The 25521-nt window shown below is 45.1% G+C and overlaps 1 protein-coding gene across 3 annotated transcripts in view; it reads right to left on the bottom strand.

Moving 5' to 3' along the window:
* Nucleotides 1-51: 51 nt before the first annotated feature.
* The window catches only part of myo1d (myosin ID), a 93281-nt gene continuing 67811 nt past the window's right edge, over nucleotides 52-25521 (bottom strand). For all 3 annotated transcript variants that reach the window (XM_031894864.1, XM_002935516.5, XM_004918596.4), the window contains exons 3-22: nucleotides 25147-25240; nucleotides 24809-24974; nucleotides 24270-24323; nucleotides 22624-22719; nucleotides 16412-16528; nucleotides 15879-16082; nucleotides 15643-15788; nucleotides 14706-14820; nucleotides 13742-13912; nucleotides 12153-12223; nucleotides 11720-11794; nucleotides 11279-11411; nucleotides 11010-11176; nucleotides 10656-10863; nucleotides 9480-9703; nucleotides 9241-9385; nucleotides 8606-8710; nucleotides 8300-8413; nucleotides 3493-3650; nucleotides 52-422 (exon numbers count right to left, since the gene is read on the bottom strand). In XM_031894864.1, coding sequence (XP_031750724.1) covers nucleotides 266-422; nucleotides 3493-3650; nucleotides 8300-8413; nucleotides 8606-8710; nucleotides 9241-9385; nucleotides 9480-9703; nucleotides 10656-10863; nucleotides 11010-11176; nucleotides 11279-11411; nucleotides 11720-11794; nucleotides 12153-12223; nucleotides 13742-13912; nucleotides 14706-14820; nucleotides 15643-15788; nucleotides 15879-16082; nucleotides 16412-16528; nucleotides 22624-22719; nucleotides 24270-24323; nucleotides 24809-24974; nucleotides 25147-25240 — 2720 coding nt within the window. In that variant the 3' untranslated portion in view covers nucleotides 52-265. The remainder of the gene's footprint in view (nucleotides 423-3492; nucleotides 3651-8299; nucleotides 8414-8605; nucleotides 8711-9240; nucleotides 9386-9479; nucleotides 9704-10655; nucleotides 10864-11009; nucleotides 11177-11278; nucleotides 11412-11719; nucleotides 11795-12152; nucleotides 12224-13741; nucleotides 13913-14705; nucleotides 14821-15642; nucleotides 15789-15878; nucleotides 16083-16411; nucleotides 16529-22623; nucleotides 22720-24269; nucleotides 24324-24808; nucleotides 24975-25146; nucleotides 25241-25521) is intronic.

Genomic DNA, 25521 nt, shown 5'->3' with positions numbered 1-25521 from the left:
ATCTATCATCATTAAAATGATTTCTCTCAAAAGACCACAGGATTCCACGGCTACAATCTCCAATATTTTTATTACTCTGTGTGACAGTTTCTTTACTTAAAAGCTTCTAAATGAAGACAGTGGTAGGTAGGAATTTGTGTACAGTCCTTTCGAAGGCTGAAAAAAAGATTTACAGGGGAGCCAGTCCCCCGCGCCATTCAATCAAGCAAGCCTGGAAAGCATGGATTTGGCGAGCTGCTAAGCGTTGTGCTGAGATAAAGGAATGTTAATTGGCTGGAACACTGAGCGTGAAACCTGAACGGTTCTTGGTGAACTGAGGCTGAGACTGGTTGATCTTGGCTTCCACTGTAATTGAGCAGGACCGGCCATGCTGTCTGCACTGGATTGGGTGGGATACTGTCACCTGCAGGGGCCTCCTCTCACTGCAAGGACAGAAAAGGTTATACATAATGATCAGCTTATAACGACCCTGCTCCCATGTAACCCTTTTATATCAGCTCATATTCAGTGGCCTAAGTAGTGAAAGCAGACCTCCCCATGACAGCCCCCCTACGATCCCATTCCCAAAGCCCACTCCTGAACCTACATCATATACATATAACCCTCCTTATAACTACTGCTCCATATAACCCTCCCTATAAATCCTCCTATTGCTCCATATAAACATCCCTATAACTCCTCCTACTGCTCCATATAAGCCTTCCTATAACTCCTCTTATTGCTCCATATAAACATCACTATAACTCCTCTTACTGCTCCATATAACCCTCCCTATAACTCCTCCTATTGCTCCATATAAGCCTTCCTATAACTCCTCCTATTGCTCCATATAAACATCCCTATAACTCCTCCTACTGCTCCATATAACCCTCCCTATAACTCCTCCTATTGCTCCATGTAACCATCCCTATAACTCCTCCTATTGCTCTATATAACCCTCCCTATAACTCCTCCTATTGCTCTATATAAAAGTAGTTTGGCATTACATTTTATTTTGGGGTTTGCACCCCCTATACCGGTACATTCTGCTCAAAACTCCAGCTATGGCTTATTTGTGACCATATAAGTGCTATATAGAGAGAAGGGCTTTGTTACACAGAATCTGCCCATTAAAATCAACCAAGTATCCTGCACTGAAGCTTCTTCTCCATTGAAAGACTCTTGCCCCAGACTCCCACAGCAATGACTAAGGATTAGTAATAAATGTGCTGGTTCAGCCCAACTCTGTACCAGTCCTGTTGCAATGTCCCTTGTTACTGGCTAGGATATTGTACACACTGAGAGGAATGGGTAGGGTGGTGTAGCAAGTCAGTAGCAAGTCTGTACAAGACTTACTGGCTCTAATTCTATAGAATTATCCATCAGAATAAAAGGAAATGTACTAATATACATATTTATATATAGATTGCACAAGCTTTGTCTCTCCAATTGGTGCTGTACTAATAGCTCCCAGCATCCCAAGGGGATAAATATAAAGTCAGCAGGCCCAGCAATTGCTGGAGGGCCCAGGAGTTACAAAGGGACCTGGGGCACTAACTAATAGTTGGTTTCAATATGTATGAAACATCTCTGTTTAGGGGACCCTAAAATTATATTGCGAAAGAGATCAGTAGCTTTTACTTACACTGCTGCAGCATTCACTGGCAGCAATAGGCAACTGAGAATGCTGGGAACTATAGTACAACTGTTGGACAGCACTGCTTTATAATATATACTGTAAGTGTATACAGAAAGTGGCCCTGCCACCTTAGAGTCCCTATAGAAAACCAGACAACATCCTATTCACAGAATTCTGTCATCCATTAATGTGTTTGTATAATGTCATAATTTCATCATCACCCATCATTGCATTGCTGGCTACAGCACAGACAATATAAAACAGTAATGGATGGTTGGAAAGAAAGAGATCTATTAGAGATCTTCAGGCAGAGACCCAGGAGCATTTATGTGGATTTAGTAGGTTATAGAGATTCACATAAGGGGTCTCCTAGCAGTAGATTAGCACCATTATTTAGGATAGGGCTATTCAACAGGAGTGGCTCCCAAGTTTTTGTGTGACATCACCATTTTAACCAGTAACATATTGCACAATCTGCCCAAAGATGGGCATCGAATCAGTATAAAAAAACAAGACTGGTGTTTTAAAGAACGAGTGAATCATTGATGGAGTCAGAGAAAGACAAGAGTGTAAAATCAGGAATGACAGGCTAGCATTCTAGGAATTGCAGCGGGTACATGCAAGTGGGTACATGCCAGCAGAAACTGCCCCAGGCACAGTGTTACTCAGAGAGGAGCAGTGGAGTCCATGGCAAGAGGGGAAAGAGACAGATGCAGCGATGTGCTGGGAAAATTTAACAGTCCCTGTTTGTCTCAGATCCAAGAATGCTTCCATCATGGATCTATTCAGATGCTGATGATGTCGTCATAGCAACCTTCAACCCCCCTTTTGTCCCCTCTAATGAAAAGAGATGTAAATCTAATAGACTCTGGAAGAAAAGACTAGCAATGTACAAGGGTTTCTTGTGTGAATGAAAATAACGTGCGCACATGCATGTAAGGAAGGAAGGCTATGCCAAAAGCACGGGAGAGAGGGATGAAGCAGAGGGGAATGGGATTTTATGCATTAGAAGAGAGAGCAAGCGGCTGCATCAGGCGAGACGGAGAGAGGATGCACTTAGCAGACATCATTATGCTTTCTCTTTCATTTCTTCCTGTGCCCAGGGATTTGCCCTACACACCTGGGCCTGTCACTCACACTGTGAAACTGACAAGAAACAATATAAAATGATATCATTCAGAGAGATACACGTGAAAGTAAAACGTGTGGGAAAGGCCATGTAGACTGCTAGAATTGCTCATAGGAGTAATAACTATTAATGGGCAACTCCCAGCAGCCTCAAACTAGGTGCCCTTTTTTAATTTCAGAGACACAGTTTTACTCCAAGAAGAGCCTCCTGCAGGCCAGCAGTCCACATGAGGCTACCAAATAGCCAATCACGGCCCTTATTTGGCACCACCAAAGAAAATTTTTCAAGCTTGTGTGGCTCACCAATGAGTAAAAAAGGTTGGGGGTCCCTGTTCTATGGCATGCGATTACAAACTGTGGGGTTGGCCTTGCAAGGGGGCTTGAGGCAATGAATGAGGGTGGGGCAGACTATGTTTTTTGGATGTTCCTTGAAGCAAATGAGAGTATTGTGACTGTACAGGCATCCAAAGGCCTCTGATCCACCCCTACCAGATTCCACTGGTGCAGCCATTTTTTCTCTGCACGGATCTGTACCCCTGTACTCTTCAATGGGCCTATAGGGGAACTATGGAATATTGTGGCCCTTACTTGTGTGCTATATTAGTAAAAATATACATACATACACTACTACAATAGCTTTACTACAGGTTATATTATAGGATAGTTGCTGGAGGAGTGAAGTATAGACAAGTCTAATGGACACCAGGTGGTCAAAGCCATTTATGCTCCACCAACGACACTCTCACCTTTTGAAATGGTTTGCCAGGACTCCAACCAGCTCCCCTATCCGGCTTTCGCAAGGGGGTTGCCCAGAACATCCCAGGCACACAATGAGGTCTTTGTTATCTTTGGTGTGGAAGACGACCAGTTGATCCTTCCCACTGGTCACACTAATGCCAGACACCTAGAGACAGCACAGAAATAAAATGTTCAATTAACAATCCTATGGTAAGTGCTTGATTGGTGGTAACATGGTTAAAAGTCAGTCACTTGGTGACTTTAATATTTATATAGTGTACTTATTTCATATATGTTTATTATAAATTGGTTCTGGAAGGCACCTTATCAGTTCCAAATCTAGGCAGGAAGTATGAGGCAGTCAGTTCTGACATAGCAGCCTTCCTTAAGCCAATCAAATCACTTACTGTGAGCTTTCAGGTGACATAGATTAAATTAACTTTTAGCATAATGTAGACGTTGATATTCCGGGACCATTTGCAATTGGTCTTCATTTTTTATTTATGTTGTTTTAGTTATTTAGGTTTTTGTTCAGCAGCTTTCCGCCTTGGTGTTTCAGCAGCTATCTGGTTGCTAGGTTTTTCCCTAGCAACCAGACAATAGCTTAAAATAGAGTCAGGAATATAAATAGGATGGGCCTGCATAGAATGATAAGGGACAAAAAGTAACAATAACAATATTGTAGCCTCACCAAGCAACAGTCTTTTGGCAGCTGGGGTCAGTGACCCTGATTTGAAAGCTGGGAAGAGGCAGAAGACAAAGTCAAATAACTAAAAAAGTATAAAAAATAAATAATGAATATCCATTGCAAAGTTGCTAGGAATACTAAAAGTTAACTTAAAGGTGAACCACTGCTTTAAAGGGATTCCTGCTGGCAGTTAGAGGATTAAATGAGTTGTTCTGAATACAGACTGCTATCCTGCTATCCCCCTTGCACCCCCTTCCTAGCACACTGTTACATAGGCCACACTGGAGCAGCTGTGGGTGCAGGCAACTCTGCCCAAGGCAGGCATTACATACAGAGCTCTCTTGCACCCTACCCACTGCAGTGAACTCACCTAAGTGTAACAGGCATGCAAGCGTTTGTATTTTAGGGAAGATGGCTATCCAATCAATTTTTAATATGATGCAGACAACTGTGTAGTGTATGAAGTTACTAGGATCCCACTGACCCTGGCAACCAGGCAGCGGTTGGAATAGCAGACTGGAAGCAGTCTAGGAATGGTTGCCAGGGATATATGATCTTAGCAATTAGATGAAGAAAGGCAAATAATTAAATCAAGACCAACTGCTAATTGTCTCAGACCATTAGTATTAATGTCATGTCTACTTTAAGCTTGTATGGGAGGCTAAAGCATGTTGGGGATGTAGTCCAGCAATATCTACGGGCCTTAATAGTAAATAAAATAATTGTAAATGGTATCCACTTCCACTTTGCTCCTCATTACTGTATGTAGGGCAGAGAGGGCAATTTCCTCCATAATTCTTTTATTTCTGCTGTTATGTTAAGGAGAAACCGTATGGCACCCCCTGGTGCTTCTCTAGCCCACCAGCTTGGCACCCAACATATATAAAAATCATAGAATACATGCATGTGTATTTGGGTAGGGAGGGGGCGAGTTCTTTTCCATGCCCTCACAAGGTGAGAGAGTGTACAAGAGATTTTTACATGAAAATGAGAATAAATCTGCATGGAATAAGGAGAAAGGGCAAGTAAGAGGACGAGGAGGGGAAGAGAAAGTAGAACTGGGGGGGTAGAAGAAACAGAAGGTGAAGGGAACAGGGGGGAGGATAATCTCAGCAAAAAGCTGAATGAAGCCAGAGCTGGACCAAGCATCGACTGATCCTGTCTCCATGGAGATCCCCATGGAAACACCTCCCCCCCACCGACGTGGGCTCTCACAGAGATGAGATGCTCTTTCAGGCAGAGATATTGAATGCAGTTGTGCCTAACGCAACAAAACAAAGCTCTCTCTTTCTGCCGCATTCTCCACCATCTTCCCTTCCTTTGTATTTCATTTATATTTATAGCACTGATAACTGCTGGCTTGCATGGTCAGATATTCCCTATCGCTCACCTCTCTCTAACCCTATCCTATCCACCCCTATTTTCATCCTTGCGGTTGTCTCACCTTTCTTCTCCAAACCCATTTCTCTCACCCCCTTCCTTTTCCTCACTATACTGGCACTTTAACCTTGATTCTCCTTTTGTCCTTTTTTCCTTAATTAATTTCCACCTTCAGCAGCCATATTTGCTCCCATAATTCCCTGGCACTGCTCCAGTCTGTAATACTTGCCCCTCCCCTATTCATTCTTCTTTGTTTCCCTCCATGATGGATGCTCTCCCATTAATGTATATACGTCAAAAACACCCATCACCTAGAAATATTTATGCAGTTTAATTCCCTTGAGTGCTCCTCTACATGGATTAATTTGTTCTATTACAAGAGATTGCCCAGGAACACTGTGTCCATTCAGCCTGAATGTTCCATGTACGCTATTGATTATCAGCCCAGGCACTCACCCAGGGTAAGGAACTCCACATCTATATATAGTGTATTGTTAAACTGCACTCTGTCCTTACTGGGAGGATATATAGATAAAGAGCAGCAAGATGGCGGCACCCAGAATGACAATATGAAATGCTCTACCATACAAGGCAGGACTTCTGTTCCAAAGAAACTTATTTTACAGATAAGACTATCTCTATTTTTTTGGCCTATTCCTGCAGCTGTAGTGCAGACACACAAAGCTTTTTTCATTCCTTCTGCTCACTGCTCAATACCAGACCAAACCCTCCTGCAGCTGTAGGGCAGACAGACAAGTCTTTTGTGTTCCTCCTGCAGCCTTGCTAAATAAAAGTAAATAGGAAGGCAGGGCACAAAGTGCAGAAAATTTACTTTTTTATACACTGTTTTTTTTTATTTTGCTCTCTGCACCTTGGATTCCAGCCTAAATTGCCATATGGCTCACTCCATTTCACAGTACAGAGACCTGCGGCTGCCCCCATGAATACAGTCCTGCCTTTATTCAGTAGCACTGTATTCATGAAGGGTGGGAAAGGGAAGGTACAGAGGCATCCTCCCTTCCACTCTATAAGACATGGCACACACAGCCATAACACATAACACAGGTGATTGACACCCAACAGGCACTGTGAGAGATACAGTGTAATCAGACTGACAGTTTTTACACTGCTAATATCATATAAGTGTAAGAGGAACACCCAATGTTGGTCATTCTAGGCAAGGGTCAGGCAGGGCAGCAAAAGCTTATTATACAGGCAGCATCTCCTGATGTTTCTCTGCTCAGTTCCATCACTCCTGTCATATTGATCAGGATTACAAGGTGATCAGTGGGAATTAGTGAAAATATCATCAAAGTTAAATATAAATCTTCTGACACCTTCTGACTTAATTAATTAGTTTCACTTCTTCAATTAAACCCTATTTATGTTAAAAGCAAAGCCATCACTGCTAAGGTGATAGATTGCTTTAAATCAAAGCAAGGTTCCAGACATTATTGTTCAGTTCGGTTTATTCATTATAGGCACATGACAAACTGCCTTCATTTCCTGGCATCCCATCAAGGTCTTTAAAAGGACAATACCTTTGCATGTGTTTAGTGAAACATGTTAGCAGGGGATACTGTATACAGGCAGTGTAATAACTGGAAGCTGCCATGCTGCTTGCTGTTACCAGAAAATATGATCCCTGCCTGACCTTCCACAACTGGGGTTAAAGGAGGCTTTGGATGAATGGATACATGGTGGGATAAAGTGAAAGTGGCCTCCCTGAAGGGATGCCTGCTGGATGCCAGTTGTTATCATATACTGACCATCATATACTGATGGTATCCTTCCATACCTAATATATCTGGGCTACCAAGCAGAACCATTGGCATAGTTAGTTAGTAGAGTTTCCTTACATAGGTTCCCAGCAAAGTGGACAAAATGCCAGTAAACGTTTTGTGTGGCTTCACCCTACAATGGGAAGCTGAATAAGAAGGCCAGTAGATATGAAAGAAAACACAGAAACATCTGGAAAGCAGACCTTTAGTCACTTGTGTCACATTAGGAGACTTTCCCATGGCAATTATTGAAAGGATGAACATAGGTTTTGCTGTTTATGTTACACAAGTAGAGGACTGAGCATTGTGTGTTTGTGTTCCTTTTGCTGTGCTCGTTGTGCAATTTTAAGACAACAAACAAAAAGAAATATCCACATCTAAAAGGCTGTGTAAATGGCGCGTAACCACACAACCCAAAGCTTTACAGAAAGTTTACCTTGACAGACCCTCGGGGGCCATTTTGTATTACTTTCCAATCACTATTTAATCTATCTGTGCATAACTTTCCAATAGATGATCCATGGGGCCCTCCAGCCGGTCCAATGATTTTGCTGACTTCTTTCTCGGATATCATTATCTTATCATCTGCTATGATGGCATTACCTTAACTTCTGCCACCCAATCATATGGAATGTTGGACTACTGGCAGCTACACAGAAACATCTAGAATGCAGAACTTTAGTCACTTGTGTCACATAAGGAGACTTTCCCATAGCAATTAATTCCCCTCTGTAAGACATGGCACACAGCCTTAACACAGGTGATTGATACCCAACAGGCACTGTGAAAGATACAGTCTAATCAGACTGACGTGGATCCACATTGGCATAGGAAGTACCTAACTGCAACATTCTAGCAGCCTTCTTTCTGTTCTGTCCTGTTCCAACCTATATCCCACCATTCCAACGAGCAACCAATGTATTGCCCATAATATAATATTAAACTGTGCATATCTGTATTACTTACATTATAAAGTGGAGTGCTGGTCATTACTTTGTACGCCTTCCCAGGATCCATCTTGTATAAATGCCGGTCAGTGATAAAGATGGCACGATCTTCTACCTTGTTAAACCTGTTGACCTACAATTAATAAGAGATACATGTCAACACAGTAGTCTTCTCTGGACACCGGTAGCAGCACATCACCACACCTTGATGTGTATGGATAATAATGCACCCCAGGCAAGCTGCATAGAGAATATAAATTCAGTATGGAGTCTTGTACCCTGGTAAAACATGGTGGATGTTTTACCCTCTCCTACGCGTTTGTACCTTGCGCACATGGCAGGAGAACAGTGCCTGCATGAATTTGTCCTTTCTCTGGAGCTCACTCGACCGGGACACAAACAGGTCAGAATCACGTCCATTCTCTTGATTCTGTAAGGAGAACAGACTTGTAAGGGTGATGTAGGTAAGATATCATGCCTCATGTACAAATGAGTCTGGTCATTACAGAACAATATAAACCTGATGGTCTGCATTTTGTACTTGCTAAATATAGAAGAGAAAAGGTAAGGGGTGAGTTTCATACCCCTTAGTGATTATGGATAAAGCATACAATAGTCAAGAAGGGAAAGGCTAAGGTCAAGCTGAAATGGGACATTAATCATGTGACTTTACATTTCTGACTAATGCAGAAAAATAATTCTGTCTGTATTCTAGTGACAGATCCACCCTGATGCCACTCTTACTCACAAAACAAAAAATGTAATAAAACAACACAAATACAAAAGTATTGTGGAAATGATACCTATATTGACTAACTGCAAGCTTAACTCAGGCTGTATTTTGCCTGATGAAGGGGCCTTAGAGCTCTGAAAGTTTGCAGTGAATTTCTATTGTTAGCCAATATAGGTATCATATCTACAATACTTTTGTATTTGTGTTTTTTTATCACTCTTACTCACCAAAGCCAAGTAGCTTCCTTCCCAGCATCTCTGAAGACCCATATCCACTCTGTGTCCTTTAAGGTTCTCAAAGGCAGCGACTTTAGCCCGGACCTTAGGGATTTCAGCAGGAGGCAAGCTTCTGATTATCTGGTATCCTCTCCACCTGAAAAGAAATAGCACTATCAGACCCAGCATATGCTATCTTGGTGCCTTCTAAAACCTACTCTCATACTGTCCAGCTGCAAGCCACTCTGTACCTGTTGTAAATGTGCTGTAGAGCCTCCTGGAAGCGCCGCAGCACTTTGGGTGGAGTGGGCCATTTTACGTGTTTCCCATAGTCTCGGCTGTTCTTTACTCCATTGAACCTGTGCATGACCTCACGGAGGTAGGATTTCACCTTGTAGCGTCTGTAGTAGCGTAGGATTGTGAGACCTGCCCGAATTCTCTTACACCGGCGGCGTGCAAGAGTCCCCCTCCATAGCTAGTAACATTAAGGAAACATTAAATGCTGCTACTGACAGGACCAAATTATTCATATTAATACATGTGTGTTTTTATTCAAACATGGAAGCTGCCATGTTGCTTGCTTAGCGGTAGAATAGATGCAGAGCTCAAATAGTTCCTACTTTTTTTTTTTAGAAACATAAATACAAAGCTATCTCCCATTTTTAGTGAAAATTATGCCATTACAGCAGCAACACTGACCACTTGGGCTTACAATAAACAACCTACTATACTAAAAGGATGTATATATGAATAAAGCTCCTTAACCTTCACCGCTGCCCTGGTGTCCGATTGAGTGCGTGCCACATGGTGCTTTGATCACAATAAACAACACCCACATTTTTGCTTTTTTTAAACCAACGAGCTGAAACCCTTCCATGTAACTGAGCATTTATTTGTGACATTTAGCCTCCATTCACTCCTTTGTAATGATGTATAATTACAGGTTACAGGAATTGCCTGAGTTTCGTCCTTACCAACCTGCGTCAGTGTGAGGCTCCGGATGCACTTATAAGTGGGTAGGGGATGCGGGTGATTTGAAAGTGAAACCAACCAAATATAATTCATTATTTTTTGTTTTCTTTATTGAATACACAAATATTGTATCTTGGTATAATTCATGTTCTGAATTCTAATATTTGGCCACTAGAAGTCAGTATAAGTACATGTCCATATATCGATGGGCACAAGGTGCTAACATTTGTCTGAAGAAGGGGCTAATAGAAGCCCCAACATTGCTGCTCTCTGTCAGTTACAGAGTTTAAATGCAAGGCTTTACAGGCATTGTAACTGATCTAGGTGTTATCTATTGCTACAAGTGATCCTTGTTCAGTGCAGCCACAGGAGACAGAGATAATGGATTCAAATGTAAGAAGGGACTTATTATGAGGAATATAAAGAATGTTCAGCCTTTTCGTCAACTGTCTCACCTTTTGCAGAAAAAGGATGATTCTAATAAGCATCTCACTGCGCCTCTCCTCTAGGAAAAATAATGTACGCGGTGTGCGGATGAAGATCTTGGTTTTCCCATATGCTGCATCATGGTTTAGGCCGCAGTCTACCATGAACCTCTCCACGGCTATACGGTCTGAAGGCAGGCTGTGGTTAGGCCAGGTCAGTGATGATATTAACTTGTACCTGGGTAAAGTGGGAACAACATCTCGATGAACACAATTTGCTCGTCCCTTAGCTAGACATTACCTTGTACAAAAGGGCTTTGCATATTGTGGATAGTGATGCTGAGAGCAATGTTAGGCACAAGAAAAACAAAATAGCTTTCTCACCTGTGGAGGAACTTCTCGTACACTTGGCGATATGCAAATCCAGCTCTTCGGACCCTGACGTTCTCTAGCAAACCCAGGTATTCCACTTGGTGCTTACACCTCACCTCATCAAATAGAGCAGGAGACTTTTTTTCATTGGGTTTAATACAGCGAACGTAGTATGGTTCCTGAAACAGCAAAACATGGCAGTAAGGTGCATTTCCCTCCAGTGTTATCTGGATGATGTCAACACACACACAAACTTTTCATGATGATGTCAGAAGTCGTACCTTGGATGCAAGGTTATCTACCAGAGCAATCATGGAGTTTTTGAAGAGCGTGGCTGCCGTAAGTGGTCGCTTTGTGACCTCCGTAATGCTAAGTTTTCCTTCTGGCCACATGGCCTTTAGAACTGCATTGGAGCTGAGGAATGAAAAATAATAAAAGGAAAGAGGTGTTTAGTTTTCTGCTAATGTTTTACATTTTTGAGGACCTCTAAGCTTAGCAACGCAACAGCAGCCCAGAGCCCACTGAGCTTGTGCAGAGTTACTGACACTCAAAAAATGACCTAACAAGATGGGAAGCTGCTGTGCACAACACTACACGCCTGGATCATACCTACTATAGGGCTGCTGAATATCCAGGCTGCTACAGTAAGTTCATATGTTAGGGTTGGCCATTGGCCTTATTAATTCAACAGGTTTCATTTATTTACTACCATTCCTTCTTACCTGTTAAACATCAGTCTCTTGAAATCCTGGAAGAGTGTGTCCTTGTTCTTATCAATAAATCCCACCACAGAGTAACTGTTACAAAAGAGGGGGAAGAGAGGTACTGACTGTCATAATGGGTCCAACCTTAATACGCCCAGTTAAAAAAAAACCCTTTAGCAGCGGGATTCGAGCATTGAAAAAACAACATCTATCATAATGCCCCGACAGACTGCCTCAACAGAGTGACAGAAGCTCCCATTCTTACGTATTAATGAAAATAAGGATTGTTCCAGGCTTACTGTACGTTATGTGCTCATACTTGAAAGCATAAAACATAAACCTTACTTTTATGTACAGTACATTTTCTCTAACCTTATACTATAGATTTAGGATAATACCTAGAATATAGATTTAGGATAAAGCTTTAAAGGGCACAGCACACATAACTTACACCACATCTCCAGCATAATGACGGATCCGGAAGTCTCGGTTATACTCCAGCGCTTTATCTGTGGCACAGACCTGCAAGATGCAAACACAGAGGAATGAGACTGTTAGGAGGGGGCAGTGTGCATGATCCAATAACAGTATACAGGCATAGGATCTATTATGCAGAAAGTTTGCGACCTGGGTGTTTCTGTAATTTGGATCCCCATCCCTTAAGTCTGCTAAAAATTATATTAAATAAATCCAATAGGATTGTTTTACCACCAATATGGATTCATGCAGCTTAGATAGGATCAATTACAACTAACTGCTTTACTATTACAGAGAAAAAGGAAATATTTTTTAAGAAACAGAATTATATGTGTAAAATGGACTCTATGGGAGATGGCCTTCCTGTAATTCAGAGCTTTCCGGATAAAGGATTTTCGAATAAGTGATGATCATATACCTGTACAATACAATACCATCAGAGCACAGGAATCTATTCTCCCAGTGGTATTGTACATGTACCATGTGGAGCCACACAAATAGACATATACACGACCCAGCAATGCTTAGGCCAAAACCTTTTTACACTTAGTAATTTTTAAAAAAAGTCAGACTTCTGTGCTGTATCCTAACTACAACAAGAATGGTTGCTTAAGCAACCTGGCAGCCATTTTGTTTCTATAAACCATATCGATTACCCTATCCCCTTTCTGCACCAAATGAATCTTAAATTGTATACTATTAGCTGCTTTCACTTTGCCTGAAGAGAAATCACCTGAAATAAAAAATACAGTAAATTTGAGTCTTCACAAGACCACTGTCTATGAACAGTTGTCATGTCTTTGTGTGGAGACTATAAAATTACAATTATTTTACATGAATGGCTTTCACTGGGGGCTTTTATCAGGCACTTTACTTAAAAATTCATGTTTTTTGAAGTCCTGGGCCCACTTCGGATAACGGACAAATAGACAGAGCAGCCACATAGATCAGACACAGTGCAGCGAGCGTTTCCAGGCGACATGAAGCCTTGAGTGGTTGGTAACAGGCCAACAATGTTCAGACAGCCTAGATCAGGTGACACCCCAAACCTGCTTCTATTGGCTAGACATGACATCACTTACTGAACAAGGGTTTGCCTCATCCATGGGCACACAAAGAGGCCAAAGGTATGAAAAGGCAATTAGACACACACGCTCGTGCTGTTCACGTTTACCTCTCCTCTATGCCATCTAAGAAGCCAAACTAAAATTCACTTAGTAAAGAGGCCAACTAGGAAGCATTAAAAAAAAAAAATACACAATACTGTGTTTAGTAAGTAACTATGCCTCTCTGAAAGGACCATTTTAATTAACTTGTAAATGGAAAATTATTGGCAATGTGCACAGTCTAGGCTGGCTTTGGTGCCCTCTGCTGGAAACAGCCACACTAGACAAAACACTAGCATGTGTGGCATCATCATTTAGTTATATAGAGCCAGCGAGTTACGCAGCTTGTCACATTTATTTATAACAAACAGGGGTCTTACGATAAGTTAATGACAGGGTAAAAATAGGATCAGAAGTCCCAGCTCACAAGAGCTTACAACCTAAAGAACTCTCATACCTTCCTGCTTGAGTAATGCGCGTGTTTTCCAAGTTGTTTGTCCAGAGCTTCAAGGAACATGTTGTCCGTCACCTTCCCAACGTTCATACAAGCATCATCCAGCAAAGCAATAATCCCTCGGTGCTGCTGTTCCACCAAGTCCACAATGATCTGGTTATCAAAATAGTCTATCTATGGAGACAAGGGGATGCAGAGTAAAGGCCAGGGCAGTTAAGCAGTTTTGAATTAGTTACTGTATTAGTGTTCCTATCACTAAGGTTTCAAAATATTTTCTCATCCTATAATCATAATTCCGTAAATATTTCACCCAAATTTAAAAGTAGCCCTTTAAAGTTGTCTGAATGGACATGCTAGTGAATAATCTAGCAGAAACTGGGCACCATATTTGAATGTATGCCCCCCTGCCCATGTACATTCAGCGTTTTTAAAATATTGTACATCATTCACTCTCTGCCCTTATAATCTAACATCCCTATGACACTCACATTATACACTGAACAACCACCCACAAAGCCCAACTGTATATCTGTTTATAGGTAGTGGTAGTTGCCATATTGCTTGCTAACAGACTTAGCAAAATCATTATGTTGATGAACACTGATGAAGTACTGCTGATACTGCAGTTTATGAAAAATGAACCACCTGAAATGATCATCATAGCAGCTCTAACCCATGCACAGAAATAGAAATATGGAGAGAAGAAATGTTGTGTGCACTCAGTTGGCCTAGTGTCAGACTGGGAATGACCATAAAATAAGCCAAATGTTTAGGAGTTTTCCTGGTATCCTGGTGGACCAGTCTGGCATTGAGTAGGACTCATACTACCCCATTAGTTTCTGGTTATTATTAATAATTAAACAGGTTATACAGGGGGAATTATAAGATGGCTACTAATGAACCAGCCATTCCACTGGGCAAGGTAACCCTATAACCAAGATACACCATTCATGCCATCATTACTCACATGTTTCCAGGGAATCCCTTCTCTCTGATATTCCGCCTGTTCCTGGGTAAGTACAAGTTGGATGAACAGCTGCTGAAGCTTCTCATTGCAATAATTTATGCAAAATTGCTCAAAGCTGCTCAAAACAAGAGAAGAAAGGACATTATAACAGTGGTTTTCAGACTTTTTTACACCCTTAGCTTATTACAAAAAAGCATTGCTATTTTATAAATTCAACCACAATATGTAGGGTCACTATGACAGAAAAAAATGTCCACCCCCAAATCCCATCCAAATGAACCTGCAGGCTGGGGTTCTAGGAGTATCTTGGAGAGAGAATAGGCTTTTTACCCAAATCTTACTCTGCCTGGCTTTCAGGCTCAGCCACCTTGGAGTCAGGAAGGAATTTTTTCCCCTCTGCGGCAAATTAGAGAGGCTTCAGATGGGGTTTTTTTCCTTCCTCTGGATCAACTAGCAGTTAGGCAGGTTATATATAGGCATTATGGTTGAACGTGATGGACATATGTCTTTTTTCAACCCAACTACCCCATGGGTGGCCATGCCAACAGTTTGGGAACCACTGAGTTATAACAAGGAGTAGAGCCTCAGCAGTTATTTCTTCAAAACTGACTTGTTGGTTACAGACATGCACTGAGCCGGGCAACTGGCCAAGTCTAGTCTGTGAGCCAAACAATTAGGCCGATGTACTTGTGGCCACCTATCTGTGGACTGAGGTCTTAAAGAATGGATAACCAAAATTTGGCATGAGTTTGGTCTCTAACATGTTTAACCAGAACTAAAATGCAGCAAGTCTACTATGTGGAAAATTGGTAACCTACTTGCTACCATAACTCCCATTCATCTTATTCAACCATTTATTACTTATCACACCAGACAATATTTACATATTTAGCTCAATGACATTTCACTGTCAAGGCCTCTTCTCACTGCACCTCACCTGTTGTTGTCGAAAATTTCAAAGCCATATATATCCAGTACGCCAATAACTGTGTTTTTTCCATGCAAAGCGGCATCCTGCTGTTTCACATCAATAACATCATTTATCCGATTCACTATCCAGCAAAAGAGGCGTTCATAGATGGCCTAAAAATATGAGGAGATGATTGTATAAAGGGTTTCCTGTTGACAATAAACTTCATGGCGCCCATGTAGTGAGAGGACCATGTGCTTTACCTTAGCAAATGCATCTCTACCGTAATTGGCTTCCTTTTCAGTATGCTGCTTGTCTATAACATCCCTGCCCGTGGCCACCGTTCGGAAGAGCAGGGCTTTCTCTACTTGCTCTGACCGGGTGCCCAGAAGGTCCGCCACTACCGAAATGACTTTACCATTCTCTATTAGGGTGGTGTCCCCATCCAGGACAAACTTGAGATTCCCCTGAAATAGCAAATGTAAGAGAAATTATTAAGCAAAAAGAGGAGGAGAGGAGGATACAGCCACTTTGGGGTTATGGACCTACACCATACTCCATAGCTCCCTCTATCTATGTATTCCTGCAAATGAAGAGACATGCTCTGTACTCAACAATATTCTAGGGGAAGGGAAAGGGACCAATACCTCATCCTATCTGTGTAGGCCTAGGCTTGCGTGGTGTAACCATAACTTCTCCTGGTTTGTGCCACCATAGAGGTCATTGGGGAGACTCTGCCTCCTAAAGGTAGCCATTAGTTATAGCCACACCCAATAAACCGGTATCTCTTACTCACCAGGTGCAGAATAGCGGCCAGAATTTTGTACACTGTCTGAATCTCCTCTGGTTTGAACCCAATCACTTTCATGGCCTCAGCGACATCTTTAAAGTCACCTGTGTCATTATTAGAAGACTAGGAGAAAGACAAGGAGAGAAGGTGGTGTAATATTCAGCAAACTTAGGTATGAAGCAAAATAATTTACCATACACCATTCTGATAACTAAAACCCCAACACAATTCGAGGTTATTTGTATATGTAAGTGCTAAACGCATGCAACACACATACAAAGAATACAATAACCTAGAATATGGCAAAAGGAGATTTTGTGACTACTCACCGTTAAATCCTTTTCTCTTAGGACGTCTGTGGGACACAGGGACCATGGGTATAGTATCTACCAGCAGGAGGCAGGACACTAGAGAGGAAGAAGAGGAAGAAGCCCCTCCTCCCTGGTACTATACCCCCTTTCACTTCCTTAGTGAGCCAGTTTTGTCAAGCATATAACAGATTAACAGAATAACTGAATAACTTTAAACTTTAAACTTTAGCAGAATAACCCTTCCAGAAGGACCGCTTCCGGGGGGGAAGCCCTGTGTCCCACAGACGTCCTAAGAGAAAAGGATTTAACGGTGAGTAGTCACAAAATCTCCTTTTCTCTTACAGGTGTCTGTGGGACACAGGGACCATGGGGACATACCAAAGCTGTCCCATTAAAAGAGGGTGGGAGAAGCGAATTCAGGCAACTGCAGCTTGCAGTACCTTTCTCCCGAAGTGGACGTCAGATGCCGCAAATACCTCAAATCTGTAAAATTTGGTAAAGGAATGAATGGATGACCATGTAGCAGCCCTGCAGACTTGTTCGGCTGAGGCCCTGTTCCTAAAGGCCCAGGAGGTGCTGATTCCCCGAGTAGAGTGAGCTCTGATGTGGAGAGGTGGCGACTTTCCCCTGGCAATGTATGCTCTGCGAATGGCTTCTCTAATCCAACGGGACAAGGTGGCCTTAGAGGCCGGGGAGCCCTTCTGGGGGCCGGAGGGCAAGATGAAGAGGGACGAGGACTGACGAATGTCCTTAGTCCGGTTCAGATAGAATTTTAGCGCCCTGACCGGATCCAACGCATGTAAGGCCACTTCCCTGGGGGAAGATGGCTGAGGGCAAAAGGACGGGATGGTGATGTCCTGGTTGATGTGGAAGGAGGTACCAACCTTAGGAACGAAGGAGGGCACAGTTCTGAGCACTGCTCGATCGGAGTGGAAAACGAGGTAGGGCTGAAGGTGTGATAGGGCCGAGATCTCAGACACTCTGCGTGCCGAGGAAATAGCCAGCAGAAAAACAGTTTTCCAGGTGAGCCACATTAGGGGAATAGTGGCCAGGGGCTCGAAGGGCGGGCCCTGCAGGACGGTGAGGACCAGGTTGAGGTCCCAAGGGGGAATGGGGTCACGGAAGGGAGGGTGAAGCCTCAGGACTCCCTGAAGGAAGGTGGCTACGTCTGGTATGATGGCTAGGCGGCGTTGAAAAAGGACCGAAAGGGCCGATATCTGGGACTTAAGAGATCCCAGTGAGAGACCCTTGGAGAGCCCCGACTGCAGGAAGGACAACAGTCGGGGAAGGGAAAAGACCTGAAAGGGGTGACCCCCAACGTCACACCAGGCCTTGAAGGTCCTCCAGACACGGTGGTAGGTCTTGGAGGAGATAGGCCTCCGGGCAGCCACCATGGTGCGAATGACGTCTGGAGAGAACCCTTTGCGCTGAAGCACTAGGGTCTCAATAGCCAGGCCGTCAAACTCAGGAAGGTCGGGTCTGGGTGGCGAATGGGGCCCTGAGTCAGAAGGTCGGGATCCTGTGGGAGACGCCAGGGATCTGCCCTGCTGAGGATGACCAGATCGGAGAACCAGGCTCTTTTTGGCCAGAAGGGAGCCACTAGAATCACTGGCCCGGAACCGGCCTTGATCTTCCTGATGACTCTGGGTAGAAGAGGGAGAGGAGGGAAGATGTAGGCGAGGGGGAAGTCCCAGTCGGCCGTGAGGGCGTCCGCTGCTAAGGCTAGGGGATCTCTGCACCTGGCCATGAATTGGGGAACCTTCCTGTTCAGGCGGGAGGCCATGAGGTCCACGGTTGGGAGACCCCATCGTGCGACGATGCCCTGAAAGATTCTTGGGCTTAGGGCCCATTCTCCTGGGTCGAGTTGTTGACGGCTGAGGTAGTCGGCCTGCCAGTTGTCGAGGCCGGGGATGTAAACCGCTGTCAAACGGGACTCGTGGGTCTCGGCCCAGGTCAAGATAAGGCTGACCTCCTTGAGGGCCTGACGACTTCGAGTTCCGCCCTGGTGATTCAGATAGGCGACTGTAGTCGCGTTGTCGGATTGTACCTTGATGGCCTGGCCCTTTAGGAGATGCTGCCAATGTAGCAGCGCTAGGCGGACTGCCCTGATCTCCAGGATGTTGATGGGGAGAAGGGCTTCGGTTCTCGACCAGGTCCCCTGGGCCGAAAGGCGGTCCAGAACTGCTCCCCAGCCCGTGAGGCTGGCGTCCGTAGTCAGGAGGCGCCAGTGTGGTTCCAGAAGAGGGCGTCCCTTGGCCAGATGGGATGAGATGAGCCACCATGTCAGGGAGGCCTGTGTCTTGGGAAGAATCCGGAACCGTTGGGACAGGCTGGAGCGGGTCCACTGATCCAGGATGTTCCACTGTAGGTCGCGCAGGTGAAACTGCGCGAAGGGCACGGCCTCTATGGAGGACACCATGGATCCTAGCACCTGCATCGCAAATCGGATGGAAGGAGATGGGGATTGGATCAACCGGCGCGTCAAGTCCTGGATTCTGGAGATCTTCTCCGGAGGAAGGAACACTCGCTGTTGTGCTGTATCGAAGATCATGCCCAGGAAGGGCATTCGACGGGAGGGAGTGAGTCGCGACTTCTCCAGGTTGATCTTCCAGCCCAGAGAGGTCAGGGTTGAAGTGACCAGATTCAGCTGAGATGTTGCTGTAGAGGGGGATGGCGCCTTGAGGAGGAGGTCGTCCAGGTAAGGGGTGATGGAAACCCCCTGCGACCTGAGGGAGGCCGCCGCCGCCGCCATGATCTTGGTGAATATGCGAGGTGCTGAAGTGAGCCCGAATGGGAGAGCTGTGAACTGATAGTGGAGATTCTTGACGGCAAATCTTAAGTATCTCCAATGGGGAGGGAAAATGGGGACGTGAAGGTAGGCGTCCTTTATGTCCAAAGCCACTAGGTACTCGTTGTGGCCCATGGCTGCAATTACCGACCTGAGCGATTCCATCTTGAAACGGGAGAAGCGAAGGTGGGTATTGAGTTGCTTGAGGTCTAAGATTGGCCGAAAGGAACCGTCTCGTTTTGGAACGAGAAAGAGGTTGGAGTAAAAACCCCGGAACCTCTCTCCCGGAGGGACTGGCGTGATCACTTCTTCGTCCAAAAGGCCTTGGACAATGGAGAGGAAGGCGGACTGTCTGAGAGAGTCCTGGGAGAGTCGGGACATGAAAAACCTGCTGGGTGGCGCGGAGAAAAACTCGAGGCGATAGCCTGAAGACACTACCCTGTGCACCCACGGGTCGGAAGTGAGTCGGAGCCAGGCCTCGTGAAAGAAACGAAGTCTGCCTCCTACGGGCGGCGGACTTACCCTGTGGGGGTAGTCATGCGGAAGGCTTGTCGGCAGGCTTGGCTTGGGGGCGCCTGCCCTGCCAGGAGTACCTGGAACGAGGCGGAAACTTAGGTTTTCCTGAGGGATTCTGGAATCTTTCTCCTGAGGCCGTAGAATCTCTGGAGGAGGTGAACTTGGAGCCCCTGGAACGAAAAAAGCGGCCTCTCCGAAAGGAAGGGCGATTTTTTGACTGTGGGAGGAATGTGCTCTTCCCTCCCGTAGCCTGGCTGATGATTTTGTCGAGCTCCGGCCCGAAAAGGAGTTTGCCTTTAAAGGGAAGAGTTGTGAGCGATTTCTTGGAGGACATATCGGCTGACCAAAGTTTGAGCCAAAGCGAGCGGCGAGCCGCTACCGCAAGAGCCGAAGTACGGCTGATGGCCTGAACAGAGTCTAGAGAGGCTTCGCAGAGAAATTCGTTAGCATCGCGAATCTTAGATGCTAAGAGGGAGAGTTCCTGTCTGGAGGCGCCGGAGGCGAGGCCCTCCATAAGGGAATCAGACCAGGTCTGGACGGCCCGGGAAACCCAGGCGGAGGCCAGAACCGGCCGGAGGCTCTCCCCTGCGGAAGAGAATGTGGCCCTGAGGAACCCCTCCATCTTCTTGTCCATCGGATCCTTAAAGGAGGAGGAGTCCGGGACGGGAAGGGCCGTGTTTTTGGATAGACGGGATACCGGGGCGTCCACCGACGGAGGAGTCGCCCATTTCTCCAGAGCATCCTGTGGAAATGGATAAGAGCGTTGAAAACGCCGAGAGGTCTGAAAACGTCTTTCAGGGTGGTCCCACTCTGACTGGATGATGGAATCCAGTTGGTCGTGGGAAGGAAAAACGGAAGAGGTCTTCTTCTGGCGCTTGAAAAGGGAGGAGGAAGCCTCTAGAGTAGATTCCGGAGTCTTGAGGTCAAGACAGGATATAACTGAGGAAATAAGGGAATCAATGGCCTCAGTCGAGGATTTAGCTATGTCGTCCGGCTCGTCCGGGCCGTCAGAGGAGATTTCTCCCTCACTTAGGGAATGATCTTCCCAAGTGGCTGAGGCATGCAGGGACTCAGAGTCACTGTAGTCTTCCAGACGGAGTGCTGCTTGCCGCTTGAGAGATCTGGAGGGTTGTGGATCCTCCCTATCCAGTCTGTCTAGTAGCTTATCGAGACAGGCCGCCAATTTGGGGATGCCTGAGGAGAGCTGAGCCGCCCAGAGGGGAGGGTCCTGGTTGGAAGAGGAGGCCTGCGCCTGAGCATCCAGTGCCGGAGTGGAAGTAGGGTCCCCCCCTGCTATATCTGTGGAGGGGGGAGGAGGCACGACCGGAGCCTGGGAAGAAGTCTCAGCCGGAAGCTTGGAGCATGAGGAACAAAGAGGTTCCTTTCTGCCAGATGGGAGACGTTTGCAGCATCTGGCGCATGCTAGATATTTTACTTTTGAGGAGCTAGACGCCCCCCTGGAAAAGGGGCCTTCTGGAATGCCCTCTGCCATGACAGAAAAAACAACAGCAGTGCAGTTTCTAACAAACAATAGCAGGTATTAAGCAAAAAAGACAGAGGACTTTAATGCAATAGGCAATGCAATGGAGTAAGGATTTTCACTTTTTTTTTTTTAAAATAAACAAGTGCTCTTAAATATCAGAAGGGGAGAATGAGTATATAATCCCGGTTGAGAAATAACTCTCACAGTGCCCAACAAGTTTTTAATACAAAAAACATGTAAAGGTAGTCCTGTCACAAACACCCTCCCAGCCACAGTTCCAGCCCTGCTCTGCCCATTCCTAATGTCCCCCTAGTAGTGCCCCTGCCTGCTAGAAATACCGTCCCTGTGTCCAGGAAGAAGAGGCTCCTGTGGGGAAGCGCTGAAGACCCGACCGATCAGGATGGAGAGCGGAGAGGAATGGCGCGAAACTCTGAGAGGCGCGAGTAGAAGGCGCGCACAAGATGGCGCCGAATGGTGACGTCACTGGAACGCATGGGCGCAATGGAACGCAAGGAGGAAAAAATGATGGTAGCGTTCAGGTAAGGGAAGCGCCGGCTACAGGAGCAGACAGGGCAGGCTGTAGAGGGAACTGAAGGCAGACAGGCGGGCTGGAGAGAGCGCTGGCTGGGAGCAGACAGGGACTAACCTGAGCACATGGAGGGGAGCACCGGACAGCTTCTGCACTGAAGGTATAGGCAGGAAACTCTGTGTGGCCCGCTCCATAGGAGTCTTATTGGCCCCGGTACTTGGGTCCCACGTAGGGGGAAGCCTGTGGAGGGAGCTCCGAAGAGGCCCTATAGGACAACCCCTGGTGCCAGAGTCTCTGGCTGTAGATTTCAGAGGGAGCTGTAGATCCTGTCTCCTGAGGACACTAGAAAAAACTGGCTCACTAAGGAAGTGAAAGGGGGTATAGTACCAGGGAGGAGGGGCTTCTTCCTCTTCTTCCTCTCTAGTGTCCTGCCTCCTGCTGGTAGATACTATACCCATGGTCCCTGTGTCCCACAGACACCTGTAAGAGAAAGAGTATGTTTCTGGTGCCCACTGCGACCACCCCCTCAATACACTGCCCGTTGGGTCTCATTTGATTATTGCTGGACTTTCATTGATGATAGATACTTACCTTGAGCTGTGCGAGAGAGCGGGTGTAGGCATACAAAGAAATATCTTTCTGGAGGTGGAGGGAGCGAAGGGTCTGTTCGGGGGCACCTAGAATCATCTGAAGGAGAATCATAACATCATTATCCTAAGTGAATATTATCCAATATCCTAAGTGAATATCATGGGAAGCTGTAATAGTAACCCTTAAGTGCAAATGGTGGAATTTACTTGGCAAAATGAACAAAAGCTTCCATAGCTCTATACCTAAAGGGACAGTTGCAAATATTGTGCCACTGCCACTAAATGGTGTGCCTATCCTAGCAGGTAGCTTAGCTAGGAAAGCTATCTAAATGCTGTCATCCCTCCAGCTAACCCCAGCCCTCCCTCCACCCTGTCAGGACAGGATATGCTGCCATTATCTCACCTGATTTTACATGCACACCCTATTACTATTTTTATTTCTGTGGCATGATGTATGGTAGAGAACTAATGCCATCCACCCACACATGCAGTGACTTGCTGCAAGATGACATGCACAGATGCTCAAGGCTATTTCCTGTACACGTGGTATCAGTGGATTTGTCACTTTCTATTTATCCTTCTCCAAATAAACAAGAGCCAAAGGCTGAGCTGCAGACCAATTCCTTCTTCTTTCATACTCTTCATCCTTAATCTCATGTCTCTGCTGCACCAATGGCATGTGTACAATCCTTACTGACACCTCCATGTCCACTAAGTATTCTTCATATCTGCCTGCTAGCTGACCCAGAGAGGCGAGGTAAAAAGGGAAACAGAGAAGAAGAGACAGAAGAATGATTTTAGTAGGCAGACAGGGGATACAGGGCAAAGTAGTCAGATGGTGACTGATAGCACTGTTCTGGCATGAAGAAAGAGAGCAGCAGGTGAGAGAAGGTAGGCAAAGTGAGAGCTAGAGGTGTAACAGGCCAAAAAAGAAAGCAGAGGGTGATTGAGAGTTGGCAAAATTGGGTAGAGGAAGAGACAAAGAAAGCTAGAGCAAAGAAGGAAGTCAGGGAGGAAAAGAGTGCAGGTGGGAGAATAAGGCTAATGTCCCACGAAGTGAGCTAGTTGCCTGTAGTAGATCACAGGCTAACTACTCCGAAATGCCTTTCCACCAGCAACAATAGGAGTCACCGGTGGAAAGGTCTACGCATCACTATGGCTTTCTAAAGTCACACAAAGTTGCCGGCAGGAGGAAAATTCACGCAACTTCTGAAAGCTGAAATAATGCGTAGGCCTTTCCACCGGTGATTTCTATAGTTGCCAGTGGAAGCCCATTTTGGAGCGGTTAGTTGTCTGTGGAAGCAGAGATCTATTGCGGGCGGCTAATTTGCTACGTGGGACATTAGCCTAATGTTGGCAGAAAACTAAATAGAGTTGTCCAGGATGGGAGTGACAGTAGGCATGGAGAGAAGAAAGGCCAAGAATAAGGAAGAGGGATGTAAGATATATAAAAGCAGCACTAATATAACTATTCTGTGCACGGCTGTGTAGGCCAGATGTGATACTTGACCCAAAGCAACAAGGCTTGCATACAGTACTATCACATTCTGCTGTAATGCATGTGGCTATTATGCGCCAGGGTTATATCACCAGCTCCATTATACCATGGAAGAAAAGTATTCTAAACCCCAAAATCTCATGACTAACCTGATAAAAGGAGTGGAAGTTCCTCTCGCCCAGTTGCTGTACAATAACACGAGACTAAAGCAGGAAGAAAAGAACAGAAAATGAAATAGGCATGGCCAACCAGCAGCCCCCCTAAAAGAACTACAGTTAGACATAAATAAGAGCTCAAGAAAGCATCTAGGAAGGTTACAGTGTAACATGCATTGTCCTGATTTAGCAGCAACCAATCAGCACTTCACTTTTACTAGTGTCATGCATTAAACCTTTGCCAGAGTTAAGTGTGTTTGCACAAGATGATTGGCAGAACCTATTCTAATATGTCAGCCAATCAAAAGTATTTCTGGTAAGTGCTCTTATCCTGCTAAGCCTGATGGAATGTTGTCTGCAAAAATTATACTGTTTAATAGGTGGGGACCTGCAGTCAAACTAGTCAGTCAATGGGCTCATCCACTGACATGCAGAGAAAATGCTGTGTGTGACTTCAAGCAATTGCAATTAGTCAGATGCTAGTTGGACATTACTGTCAGAGTTCAGAATAAGATTCCATTCTCCCTCATCACCTTCTCCAGTAAATAGTTACTGATGTGGCCACCGATGGGGTCTCCCTTGAAGTCAAAGTTTATATCCATATATTTCCCAAAGCGACTGGAGTTGTCGTTTCGATTTGTCTTGGCATTTCCAAAAGCCTCCAGGACGCAGTTGGATTTCAGCAGCATGTTTTTCACCCTGCAATAGAGGAAATGGTTAATGCGCCTCAGAAAATGCTAAATAGGGCAGTGCAAATACCTTATGGTGGAATGAGCTCCAGGTCTATTAACCTGTAGCAACCACATAAAGCCCCGTTTACATGAGGCCTGCAGGGGGTACTATGGAGGTATTTGAAGGAAATGACCCTTACCTCTCCACCTCTGCTCTCTGGCTGGGGTTAGTGATTGCAGCAATGTATTGCATGATGTACTTGCTGGCTTCTGTCTTGCCAGCTCCGCTCTCCCCTAGAATATACAGTACAAAAATAAAAAGAGAGAATGGGACAACATGGATGGATGGCAAGCTGCTTATTGCCAGACCCTTGACTGGCTAGTAACCTGTGTCAAACCCATGTGGAACCTTAAGCGCCTACATATCTGTGTATATATAAATCTATTAACGATTCCACACATACACACCATCCCTCTGTTATATGCCCCTCCTTGGGCCACTGGCCAAACTGACAGATACCATGTAAGCAGCAATACACAGTATGTCCAACAGCCTAAGTGCTATGTAACTAGTA

This window comes from Xenopus tropicalis, chromosome 10 (assembly GCF_000004195.4).
Source record: "Xenopus tropicalis strain Nigerian chromosome 10, UCB_Xtro_10.0, whole genome shotgun sequence".
NCBI lineage: Eukaryota > Metazoa > Chordata > Amphibia > Anura > Pipidae > Xenopus > Xenopus tropicalis.
This window is presented reverse-complemented; position numbering and strand designations above follow the sequence as displayed.